General features: G+C 41.0%; 1 protein-coding gene across 4 annotated transcripts in view; it reads right to left on the reverse strand.

The window, feature by feature from the left end:
* PARP4 (poly(ADP-ribose) polymerase family member 4) overlaps nt 1-11,956 on the reverse strand; it is a 64,784-nt gene extending 52,828 nt beyond the window's left edge. For all 4 annotated transcript variants that reach the window (XM_089512663.1, XM_089512662.1, XM_089512661.1 and 1 more), the window contains exons 1-7: nt 11,813-11,956; nt 10,556-10,688; nt 5,044-5,218; nt 2,787-2,898; nt 1,220-1,298; nt 690-797; nt 94-243 (exon numbers count right to left, since the gene is read on the reverse strand). In XM_089512663.1, the coding sequence (XP_089368789.1) occupies nt 94-243; nt 690-797; nt 1,220-1,298; nt 2,787-2,898; nt 5,044-5,218; nt 10,556-10,687 (756 nt within the window). In that variant the 5' untranslated portion in view covers nt 10,688; nt 11,813-11,956. The remainder of the gene's footprint in view (nt 1-93; nt 244-689; nt 798-1,219; nt 1,299-2,786; nt 2,899-5,043; nt 5,219-10,555; nt 10,689-11,812) is intronic.
* Nucleotides 11,957-13,020: the final 1,064 nt, after the last annotated feature.

A 13,020-nucleotide genomic window follows, 5' to 3' on the forward strand; every position in this document is an offset into this window, starting at 1 on the left:
AATTATCTGAACCACAGGAGGACGCATCACATTTGAGGTCTTTAGACTAAGCAAAATGAGTAAAAAGAGAAAGGGGTTCAAAATTAGACTAACCTCTTGTAATTTTCCTGAAGCCAAGTATTCTGCTTCACTTGGAAAGTCTTTCCTTAACTGAAAACCCTCCTTCTTCAGATCTTCAATGCAAAGCACATAGATTCTTCTAGCTTTTTCAGATGTTTTCGCTGGCATACTTTGTGTTTGGAGCTAAGAACAAAGTATAAAAATGGAACAACAATAAAAAAGAAACCATTTGGTTATTTAACAGGATCTATTCTGGCACCAGATCCTGTCTGATCTTGGAAACTAAGTATGGTCAGACATGGTTAGTACTCGAATGGGAGACCATCAACAAATACCAGGTGATGTAGGCTATATTTCAGCAGAAGGAACTGGCAAAACCACTTGAGTGTTCCTTGCCTAAGAAAATCCTATGAAATTCAGTTGTGATAAATCAACAGGTGACTTGGATGCACATACATACACAGCTTTACTTCAGCAGAGTGAAAACTGCTGCTAAGGATGGATGATTGGAGTTGTAATTCAGCATCTGGAAGATCACAGATTGCTGAATCCTGACACAGACAATACTGAGCTAGATAAACAAATGTAAGGCACACTAAGGTGTGATCACAACAGCCATCACAACCTACCTGCTTCCCATCCCGAACACTGTAGTGTATATATATGCAGAAGGGGTAATCACATTGTTGTTGAAAGCACTGAAGTTCAATGATGACATATTCGCCATGTGCTGTGACCTGGGGAAAAACACGGAATATAAATGCATTCCCATTGTATAGCATTGTGGCAGCAGTAGCAAAACTGATGGTCACTGCTGATATTACTGACGGATTCCAGGGAGCCAAATGTGGCTCTTCAGGCCTTAGAAATTGCCCACCACTGTACTAAATAATGGCCAAACTACACTATTAGAACAGCTGAAACAGAACCCTCATCCCTGATGTGATATACTTTGAGTATTGTTCATACAACCACCACCCCACAGCCTGAGCTTTACCACTTAATTCTGCTAATGCCGCTGATTGCTGAAGGTTTTTCTGATGTCATGGTGATTTAATGACAAGTAAAACCAGCAGGCCTAATTATGATGTGCTTAAAGTAATCCATACACAGATAAATAAGGCCTCAAAACTTTACCTGAACACAGAACAGTAATTACCTTTTCAAGGATGTCATATTTTGCAATCTCAAAATCTTCAGAAAAATAAGGAATATTTTCATCATTATTTGAAAAGCATCTGTAAAAAGGGAAAGTAATTGACTCTTCTTTTCCTACTAAACACAAACAAGCCTACTGAATGTAAAACAAAGGCCTGTTACAGACAGCCAAAATAAAGCTGCTTCGAGTCACAGTGGAGGTATGGTGTTTCAATGATGCATGAGTCCTAAGAATCCAGAAGCCACACCAAAGCCACACTCCAGTCCTTAGGGCTGGAGCGTGGCTTTGGTGCAACTTCTGGACTTTTAGGACGCATGCATCATTGAAACACCATACCTCCACTGTGACTCGAAGCAGCTTTATTTTGGCTGTCTGTAACAGGCCAAAAGCTTAATGGGTTAGAGTCACAGTCTCTCCAGGCAATGAATAATCATTTAAGAGACCAAACAAAATCGGTTGTGATGCTGGAAACCACAGAAGGGTAAGGTGTTTTTTTTCTGCATGTGTAAGGGACTCAAGTTTTTATCTGGTCTGCTGATTACAAGGGCAGATTTAATTCTTGCTTCCCTGCTGAAATCCCAGTTGAAATCATATCCTCCTCTGCAACTGTGACCTTTAGGGAGGAATCTCTTACTGGCTCCAGCAAGAACTGTTTTCCTAATATCCATAGTTGTGCTTGCGGTGGGTGAGGTTTTATTCACAGCATTCATAACTATCATAGGATAGAAGTATTAAATCCTTTCCCCTGTATATTATGACCTCAATGAAAGTCTCTTCTTTCATGCCTACTACTTTTTAAAAAAATAATAACATGGTTTTAGAGTCTTATGTACTTTGGTCCTTAATTTGTTTCTCAACAAACAACAGTAAGATCAAATGCTCAGATGTGCAGGTTTTTCATGAAGCTCTGAATGGCATTAATGAGACATTCACATTTTATTTTCACAACAGTCTCATGATTAAAAATTGGGCTGAGAGTATGTGAAGCCATTAAGTGAGCTTCATACATAGCCAGGGAAGCCTAGCTGAAGCTGATATTTGTCAACTCTCAACTACGTAAAAGAACTAAGAAACTAAAAAGTAACTTTTTCCATATTAACCAAATGTGTCTTATGAAAGGCAAGGAATAAAAGAACCTACCTTACACAATCAAACTGTTCATATAGCCCAAGGCTGTCTACTTAACAATACAGCCTTTTCTCATCATAAAGCTAGCAGGTTCTTTTAAAATTTAGAAGAACAATGTTGTATCACTTCTGATCACTATTTTGGAGGAGAAATGGAAGGAAAAGAAGGGATGGTGGGGAGTGGGTGGGTTGGAGAGGATTGGGAAGGTTTTTTGCACGCTTTTGTTTGTTGGGGGTCTTTTAACATTATTTTTGGACAACTTTTGCCCCTAAATTGTGTCCCAATTTTTTTTAAATGATGGGGGGGGGGAGCTTCATGGGCCACACATTCCCCACGGTGCATTTAAATAGAGGTGCCAAGAGTCAAACCTGAGATGTTCTGTATTCAAGCCATGCATGGTGGAACCAAAATGAGAAGTTAGAGAATTCAGATAAGTTACCTTAGTCCATCCATGCTATCACTGTCACAGGACTCATTCTTGCCATTCTTCACAGTAGCATCCTTTCTCTCCTGATAGTTGTCTCCATGATCTAAGCTCTGCTTCACACCTACTGTCATGAGAACAGTTATTTGTTTTACTCTTGCCAGCTCTTTTATAAGTTATAAAAACTAATCAATATATTTCAAAATCTAAAAAGACATTCAGAGGGGGTGTTCTCACTTAAGATTTGAAACGATTTAAAATACAACGTTTTTAATAAAACCGATTCAAAATAACCCTGGTCTTATCCCGCGTTCCGAATCGTTTTTATTCTTCGTTCCTATCTGGTTTTATAAATCGAAGTTTTTACCTGCTAGCGTTCCTACTTGGCATGAAATCGGTGTTTAAATAAATCGATTTTTCTCCTCCATACCTTATTTGGAGCTGTCAATCAATAGTACGTCAGAATGACGTAACGTTAATCCGGAATATTTGGAAGCGATTTATCTTTTGGCATCATTTCCATTTCATTGACCATTTGTGAATTGATGTATTTTTGGCGGGTTTTTTTTTCAAATGGACCAATGAAGGCGCTTAATCATTCAAACGTCCTCTTCTGCGTCTCCCCATATTACCTGCCATAACTCAGTGCTAGGGAATCCTGGAATGGTAGTTTATTATGGCACCAGCACTCTCTGGCAGAGGAGGATAAATGTCTCACAAACACAACAGTTCCCATAATTCCTTAGTACTGAGCCAGGGCAGGTTAAGGGGTCTCAAACTGTATTATTTCTACAGTGGGTTTGGAACTACAGATGAGGGTTTTGTCCAAGCTGACCCAAAGACATTTTTTCAGTCTGAATGAAAGAATATAATGGTGTTGTCTCTTCAATCCATTGACAGAAGACAACTGGACTGGTAGATGGATGCTTTACGTCAATATTGGTGATTGGACAGAATTCTCCACTAAATCCAAAGTTAACCCCAATTTAGGAGCAACAGTGCAGGCTTTGTAACACCCGTCATTCTATCCTGCAAAGGAGGAAACAGCTGAGGACATTCAGGATGATTGGCCAGTGGTTGGGTCTGTCAGTGCTGTCCATACACATTCACCAGCATTTGCCACCAAATATTACTATGTCTGACAACAAGGTCAGCCCAGCAAGAACAACAAGGTCGGCCCGGCAGAATCTACAAGGCAATTTTGGTTAGGGAAATCTCAGGGAATTTCTATACAAGTAGAGTACGCCTTATCTGAAATGCTCCAAAATGCAAAACCTTCTTGGATGGTTGAGATAGCAACACCTTTGCTTTCTGATGGTTCAGTGTACACAAGCTCATGCACAAATTTATTAAAAATATTGTATAGAATTACTTTCAGGCTATGCATATAAGGTGCATATGAAACATAAATGAATTTTGTGTTTGGACTTGAATTCCATCTCCAAGAGATCTCATTATGCATAAGCAAATATTCCAAAATCCAAACAAATCTGAAATCCAAAATACTTCTTGTCCCAAACATTTCAGATAAGAGATACTCAACCTGTACTGCCATTTTAGGAACATAAGCACAGCGTAGGGAGAGGGTGAAGAGAATTGCTGTTACTAGCCTGTTAGGATAGAGCCTATTATAACCTGAAGCTTAGAAAAGTTATATTTTAAACTGCAATGCCCCCAACTCCCACAGTCCTCTAGCCAGCATGGCCAATGTAAATTGTCTTAATTATAATACTACCTTCTTCCACACATTTAGTGTACCCACTTTACTGACTGAAAGTGGGGGTGCTCAATGAGAGATAGATTAGACATATACCTGACACGCAGAACCCACAAATTTGTGTCTTTGGGACCTATTTTAACCATGTTCTGTCTTGCATCTTCATGATGCTCATAAAGGGGATCAGGAGATGTTGCAACATTACTAAAGCTGAGTAGGCACCACACTGATCAGAAAACTGGTTGAAAGACCACTTAGAGTCCCATGCATATATGAGATATAATAAAGAAGACTACCCCACAGAACACGTCAGAACACACATTGAAGTCATAGGAAGACTGATCACTCCTGAATGTGTGTGTGTTCTTGTTTTACATTTTTAAACAAATAAATGTTGACTGTTTTTCCATCAATTTGAATAAAATAAATAAGTATACTGCATAACTGGGATACAATAGTCACAAGCTGGCAGAAGGGTTATAGTACCTGTTACATAGATGAAAAATATTTTATCTTTCTAAATTAGTGCCAATAATCCACAAGAACTTCACTTACCAGTATTATGCATCAATATCTTTTGGGGTTCATAGTTATCAGTCTGTAAAAGGCTTCTTTCCTTGACTGAGTTCCATATGAAATCAGGATCTACAACAGGCAACTGATACTTCTGGATGGCCTTCAAATGGGTTGAGCTGAGTGCATCGGCATCATCAGTGACAACATGAGTGCACTAAACATAACATTAGGATCCAATTTATATAGTACAGACTTGCTCATCATAATCATCAGTCATCAGTGACAACATGAGTGCACTAAACATAACATTAGGATCCAATTTATATAGTACAGACTTGCTCATCATAATCAACATATTGTGTAGTTGCGCAGAAACAATGTCCCCCCCTTTATGAACCAGTGTCCCCCCCCCCAAAAAAACAATAGGCATTGTTTTGTTTTCTACCAAAATAATATTTACAAGCTGTAAAAATTCACAGGAGAAAATGGAAACCAATTTGGCTCAGAGAAAGTGGTTATCTTTAGCCCAGTTTCTCAGCCCTGCCTTTTATACTTGTGGCAAATACCCTTACCTTTTGGAAAGATAATTCTTGTGAGTGCATGGGTATATGTGTGAGACACTGCCCTTGAAGGATATACAGTATCTCACAGAATGTGTGTACTCTCAAGCCATTCCTCTGCCCCACCGTCTCTGGTGCTGGTCCTCCTGGTTCCTTTGAGCCAACCAAAGTACCAGCCACAGCCAGATGAATGCTCATTCTGGCATCCCTACTGCTAGGACATTCCCTATCAGACATGTAAAACTTTTGGACTTAGTTTTGAGATCCAAGCTTGTATTGTTGTGACTCTGTCAACTCAGATCCTCTTTGACCGGCCAGAACAAGACTAGCAACTGTCACCCAGAGGATATTTTCATCAGCCTTTCCTAGACTGTGGAATGACCTGCCAGAAGAGGTCTGACAGCTAAATATGCTATCTAAAATTAAAACAAATTTTAAAACCTATCTCTTCCAGCAGGCTTACTCAGTCGATTTTAAACTATTACAGTTGGCCCGCCACATTTGTGGCTTTGAGCTTTGCGACTTTGGTTATTCACAGATTTGAGTAAGATATTCTCTCTAGGAAGTCTAGGTCCTCCAGTGCAAATCCATCAGACGTTGATCATAGAGTCATGGTAGCACTAGAGAAAACACTTCTCTGGGTATTTGTAGGTCCACCAGCATGATTCTATGGTGAACTTCTGCTGAATGTTTATGAGGACCTAGATATTCCTAGAGAGGTGTACTTGCAGGTAAAATAAATTGGTGCTTTTTTATTTGCAGTTTCCCTATTTTCATGGGGATCCTACATCCCTAATCCCAGTGAATGTGGAGGGCTAACTGTAATTTTAAATTGGGGTATTTTAATGTTATGCTGGATGATATTATTATCTCCTATATTTATGTTATTACCTTAATGTATTTAAGTAGTTTCATGTGTTTTAATCTATGTTCTATCCCGCCTCAAACCTTGGGGTGAGGCGGGTTAAGAAATAATAATAATAATAATAACAATAATATCTATCCCGCCTTCCAGTCACCCTGTTAGCCCGAAAGAACCGAAGATCGTCCCAAACATACCACAGACCCTCACTCTGCTCCTGTGTAATGCTAGGTCGGTGAAAAACAAATCCCATATCATATACGACCTACTAGATGGGAAGAACGCCAACCTAGCTTGCATCACAGAGACCTGGCTGGGGGAGGATAGTTGTATGACCTGGGCTAAAGCTCTCCCAGCTGGGTATGTAGTGAAGGAGCAGGTTAGGGAAAGTGGGCGAGGGGGAGGCGTGGCAGTGATCCACAAAAGCCATATCACCTTGACCAGGAACCCGGTTCCGAAACTGAGACACATCGAGTGTATTTACCTGACCCCAAAGGCCAAGGACAGTCTGGGGATCTTGTTGGTCTACCGTCCACCCCGCAGCCTAACAGACTCCCTGGCCGAGCTGACACAGCTGGTCTCGGAGCTGGTGTTGGAGTCCACCAGGCTTCTAGTCCTGGGGGAACTCAACATCCCCTTCGAGGCCGGCTCATCAGATCTAACAGGTGCGGCTTGGCAGTTCATGGATTCCATGACAGCCATGGGCCTGTCCCAATTGGTCCAGGGCCCAACACATTATGCTGGTAATACACTCGATGTGGTCTTTAGTACAGCCCAAGATCATCCGTGGGTAGAAGTAAATGATATTTCCCCCGTCATGGACGGATCATTTCCTGGTCAGGATTGGACTGAACGCCACAACTCAAAAACCCCTTTGTGGGTGGAGGGCCTATTAAAATGGTCCGCCCTCGAAGGTTGATGGAACCCAAAAGGTTCCAAGATGCCCTAGAGGGGATTATGTTTGGGAACGATGGCGAACCTGTCGAGCCCCTGGTTAATAATTGGAATGAGAACCTTACCGGGGTAATAGACAGCATCGCTCCCGAGCGTCCTTACCAGCCCGCTCCAAACAAAAAACCGTGGTATACACTAGAGTTACGCCAGATGAAGTGGGCTGCGCAATGACTAGAGCGCTACTGGCGGAAACATCAGCGCTTATCTGACAAGACACTCCATGAGAGCATGTTACGTTCCTACGGAGTGGCAATCGATGCAGCATGGAATTTGTTCTGTGCTGCTCGGATTGCATCGGCAGAGTCTCGTCCAGCAGAGCTGTTCAGGGTGGTCAGGGAATTAACACAACTACCGGCCACTCTGAATCCTTTACTTGAATCAACCATAGCCTGCTGTGATGCATTTAATGACTATTTTGCCAATAAAATCTCTCAGATAAGGGCGGATCTTGACGCTGGTTTTTTTGACAGAACCTATAGTAGAGGTAGCCAGTGACTCTGGAAACAAGGTTATTCTGGATCGTTTTGAGTTTGTAAATACCGAGGACGTGGACAAGGTCCTTGGTAGCGTGAAAAGGAAGATGTGTCCTCTCAATCCTTGCCCTTCTTGGCTGACTGTTCAGGGAGGATATGCTATAAAAACTTCATTACATCGTATAGTTAATGCATGTCTTCAGGAGGGGATATTTCCATCGGCCTTAAAACAGGCAATAGTGAAACCACTTTTAAAGAAACCCTCCCTTGATCCCCTGCAGATGAGTAATTATAGACCGGTCTCTTTATTACCATTCTTGGGCAAGGTGATCGAGAGGACAGTCGCCTTTCAACTCCAAGCCATCTTGGATGAAACTGATTATCTAGACCCATTTCAAACTGGCTTCAGAGTGTGATACGGAGTTGAGACTGCCATGGTTGCCTTAGTCGATGATCTTCGTCTGGGCATCGACAGGGGAAGTGTGACCCTGCTGGTGCTTTTGGACGTCTCAGCGGCCTTCAATACCATCAACCATGGTATCCTTCTGGAATGCCTGAGAGAGTTATGCATTGGGGGCACTGTGCTTCAGTGGTTCCGGTCCTACCTCTCGGGAAGATTCCAGATGGTGAGGCTGGGGGACAGCTGCTCTCGTAAAAGAGAGCTGACATCGGGCATACCTCAAGGCGCCATTCTGTCCCCCATGCTATTTAATATTTACATGAAGCTGCTGGGACAGATCATCTGGAGACATGGAGCACGGTGTTATCAGTACGCTGATGACACCCAGATCTACCTCTCCATGTCTATGACTGATACAGTGACTAAGGATGGCACCTCTCCTCTGGATGCCTGCTTGGAGTCAGTAATGGGCTGGATGAGGGAAAACAAACTCAAGCTGAATCCAGAGAAAACAGGTACTTATGATAGGTACCCCAAGTCCAGGCAGGGAAATTTGCTATCCAGTCCTGGACAGGGTCACACTTCCCCTAAAGGACAAAGTTCGCAGTTTGGGAGTACTCCTGGATTCATCTCTGCAGTTATCATCTCAAGTGGATGCGATGGCCAGGAGTGCTTGGTACCAGCTTCGGCTGATACGCCAACTGCATCCCTGTCTGGACCGAAAGGACCTTGAAACTGTAGTACATGCACTGGTAACCTCTCGCTTGGATTTCTGTAATGCGCTCTACATGGGGCTACCTTTGTACCAGGTTCGGAAGCTTCAGCTAGTCCAAAACGCTGCAGCCAGATTGTTCGCTGGAACTTCCAGGTCAGACCATATAACACTGGTATTAAGATCTCTTCACTGGCTACCTATTAGCTTCCGGGCTCAATACAAAGTGTTGGTTATTACCTATAAAGCCCTATATGGCTTGGGCCCGAGTTACTTGAGGGAATGCCTCTCCCCATATAGTCCACCCCGCACTCTCGGAACATCAGGGAAAAATTTACTAGTACATCCGAAGGTGAGATTGGCAGCAACTCACCAGAGAGCATTTACATCGGCTGCACCGATGTACTGGAATAAACTTCCAGAAGAGCTTCGGATGAATCCTACATTGGATGCCTTCAAAAAGGCTTTAAAGACCCACCTCTTCCGGTTAGCATATCCTCCGGACTCTTTATAGAGAATGTGTCCTCTGATAGAAAGGCTAACTGCGATCGATAGATTCCATGTTTGTATTTGTTTTGTAAGCTGCCTTGGTTTTTATTGGTATTTAATTGTATAGATACATTATGATGCGTGTTTTTATGATGTGTGTTTTTAAAAGATTCTGTGAACCGCTTTGATCGTTCCGGAAGAGCGGTATACAAATAAAGTATATTATTATTATTATTATTATTATTATAACAAAAACAACTTTCCTGTGAGAAAAATAAGAATTTATCATTGGTAGAGAGTCTCGCCTCCCTCTTCCCTTTGTTTTTGGTGGATATCCCTACTAGAACTTGGACATAATGAATAAAAATATAAATTAATGTCACTAATTCATTAACATTTTGAATAATTATTAGAATACTCATTTAAATGGGAAAATATCAACAACATCAAATCTGAGAAACTACTACAATTTCATATTAATAATTTGTTCATTTGGGGAATAACAGGGGGTATTTTAGTAGATCAAGCTTCCCCCCCCAAAAAAAAACACAAATGTGCAGTTACTGTAACAAATTATTAATAAAAAAATTCACTTAATATTTTAAGGATTTCAGGCTTTAATTTGTATGCTTTCTTTTAAAATAATGCTTTAGTATTAACGTATTTAGTACCATCATTAACAGCTTCAACCTCTGTTCCCTATTTATTACTTTCAACCATGAGGAGATGGTAAATTATTTTCTCATCTCTTCTACTATTTCAGTTTCATTCTTTCTCATATGCAAAGGGCTCTTGCAGCACCTTTCAGACTAACTGAAAGAGAGATGTTGGTAGCATGAGCTTTCATACACTTGAGCCTACTTCCTCGTGCATCTGAGGAAGTCAGTTCTGTCTACCAAAGCTCATGATACCAACTTCTATCTTTCACTTAGTCTCAAAGGTGCTGCATGATCTTTTTGCGTACTGATTTTCCAGACTAACATGACTATGTGTTTGAATTCCTTCTCATAGTTCACCTCTTTCTTGGCTTTGATGCCTTTTTTGCAGCAATATACACACCATGCTCCTTATTTATGCCACAGAAATTCACATTAAACTTACCTCCTGGTTTAACACAAATTTGACTTGCCCATCGTTTTCTCGAATGCAGTTCTTCAGTCTGTTTTTTTCCTGAATGGTGAGTTTTTTCACTTTCAGGAAGAAGGCACAGTTTGCAAAAATTGCAACTGTCATCCTGCAAAGCAATTCAGATTTAGATTGGTTCTTTACATATCTAAGGGATGTTAGTGTTGTTCTTACATTGTCATTATATTCTGCCTTTTAATTAATTTTAAATGATTTTAAAATACTGCATTTAGGTTGCTTTTAAAATAACTACTAATTTGCACATTAATAATGATTAATTTACAGAGCTCCCTAGCTGGAAAAAAGCTGGGACATCAATTCATCATGATCTTCAATTCCACGGCATGTGAATTAGGCAATGGTGTTCTTGCTTCTTCATAAAGTCTGTAGATACTTGTTCTTCTGGGATACTTCCTTTGTCTGAAGCAGACACACCTTTCGTAAACAGGTTTTGCTTTTCAATGTCACTAAACGCTGTTAAGCTGCAAAGAGGATCTGTTTCATTTTAAGTTGATGCAAGTTTATCGTTGTTGCGTGCCTTTGAGTCCCTTCCGGCTGCTTTGGGCAACCGTAAGGCCTTTCACAGGGTTTTCTTGGCAAGGTTCTCCAAAGGGGAATGAATGCCATTGCCACCCTCTGAGGCTGAGAAAGTGTGACTTGCCCAAGGTGAGCTTCCGTGGCCAAGGAGGGATTCGAACCCTGCTACCTGGAGTTGTAGTCCAGCACTCAAACCACTACACCATAGAATCACAGAGTTGGAAGAGACCGCAAGGGCCATTGAGTCCAACCCCTGCCATGCAGGAAATCCATGGTTTTGTATAAGTCACACTCTCTCAGCCTCAGAGGATGGCAACGGCAAACCCTCTCTGAAGAAACCTGCCAAGAAAACCCCATGATAGGCAATGATTTTGCCTGAGGGCTGCCATTAAATTGGAAAGGGCCTGAAGTCACACAAATGACAACAGACAGACTAAAAACCCCACCTGCTCCATAAAACCACCCTGATAGATACACTTGTGTAGATTTCATGTGATTTTTATATTGTTTTGAATTTTATTGCAGTTTGAAAGGTTTTTTAAATGTTATTATTATCTGTGAGCCGCCTTGGGCTCCCTCCAGGGAGAAAGGCGGGTTATAAGTGAAACAAGGAAACAAATAAAGTGAAAAGCTGGCAATCTGACAGGCTGCATTAAAGCCTTAGAGAAACAGATCTCTCCCGATAAAGCTGCTTACCTGACGGCAGTCTTACTGCAGCTCTTCTTGTTGGAGGCACTTCCTGATTCTTGGACTTAAGGCGAGGCTGCTGGAGGCTGCTCTGCTCTGCTTTGCTTTGCTCCAGTCCAGTCTCTCTCTCAGTGCTTCCAGTAAACTACGCAAGACTTCCCCCCCCCCCCCGATCGATTACGGCTCTAAACCCGCCCCGCGAAACAAAGAGACGACGACTGCTGGGAGAAATGATGCGGGCGCCCCGTGACGCACAACGTGAAATAAGTTCCTTTGCTGCTGAGCTGCTGTTTATTTATATACATATGTATATGTATATGTATATGTATATATGTGTGTAATATTAATATGAAATATTAATTCAATTTCATAATCCTGTGGAGGATAGAAGAATAATATATAAAATAATAACGTAGGTAGAAATAGAAATAAAAATATAAATTATAAATTATATATATATATATACACACACACACACTGTATATATATATATATATATATATATATATGTATATGTATATATATGTATATATATACACACATACATACTGTATATATATATGTATATATATGTGTGTATATATATATACACACATACATACTGTGTGTGTATACACCACACAGTATACATATGTGTGTGTATACAGTATACACTATTATATATTATATATATTTTATATATACAGTTCGCCTTTCATATCCACATATTTTTTTATCTACTGATTCAAGCATCCACAGCTTGAAAATATTCCACATATGTGTGTGTGTGTGTATATATATCTTATTCCAATAAGCAGAACTTGATTTTGCCATTTATATAAGACACCAATTGACTATGCCATTGCAGTTGATGAGACTTGAGTATCCACGGATTTTGTTATCCATGGGGGATCCTGGAACCAAACTCCAGGGGATCATACCAAAGGCCCACTGTAAGACATACATATATAGAATAGTATTTTGTTGCATGTGGAGAGATCTTCAATCTCAGCCCATGGCGCCCCTGTCCATGAGGCATTTCCATTCAGACTCCCTTGCCCCCCTGTCACTCCTTCTCAGGCCCTGCAAAGCCCTCCTTAGCAGGGTCCATCCACCTGGCCTGTGGCCTTCCTCTCTTTCTGCTTCCCTTGGCCTTCCTTTCCTACAATTACGTAATGTAATAGAATTATAAAATCATATGCAGTAATGTACAGAGCAGAGATTTTGTTCTTCTTCTT

The sequence above is a fragment of the Sceloporus occidentalis genome, unplaced genomic scaffold (assembly GCF_023333645.1).
Source record: "Sceloporus occidentalis isolate IW3139 unplaced genomic scaffold, rSceOcc1.0.p SCAF_2, whole genome shotgun sequence".
Taxonomy (NCBI): Eukaryota; Metazoa; Chordata; class Lepidosauria; order Squamata; family Phrynosomatidae; genus Sceloporus; species Sceloporus occidentalis.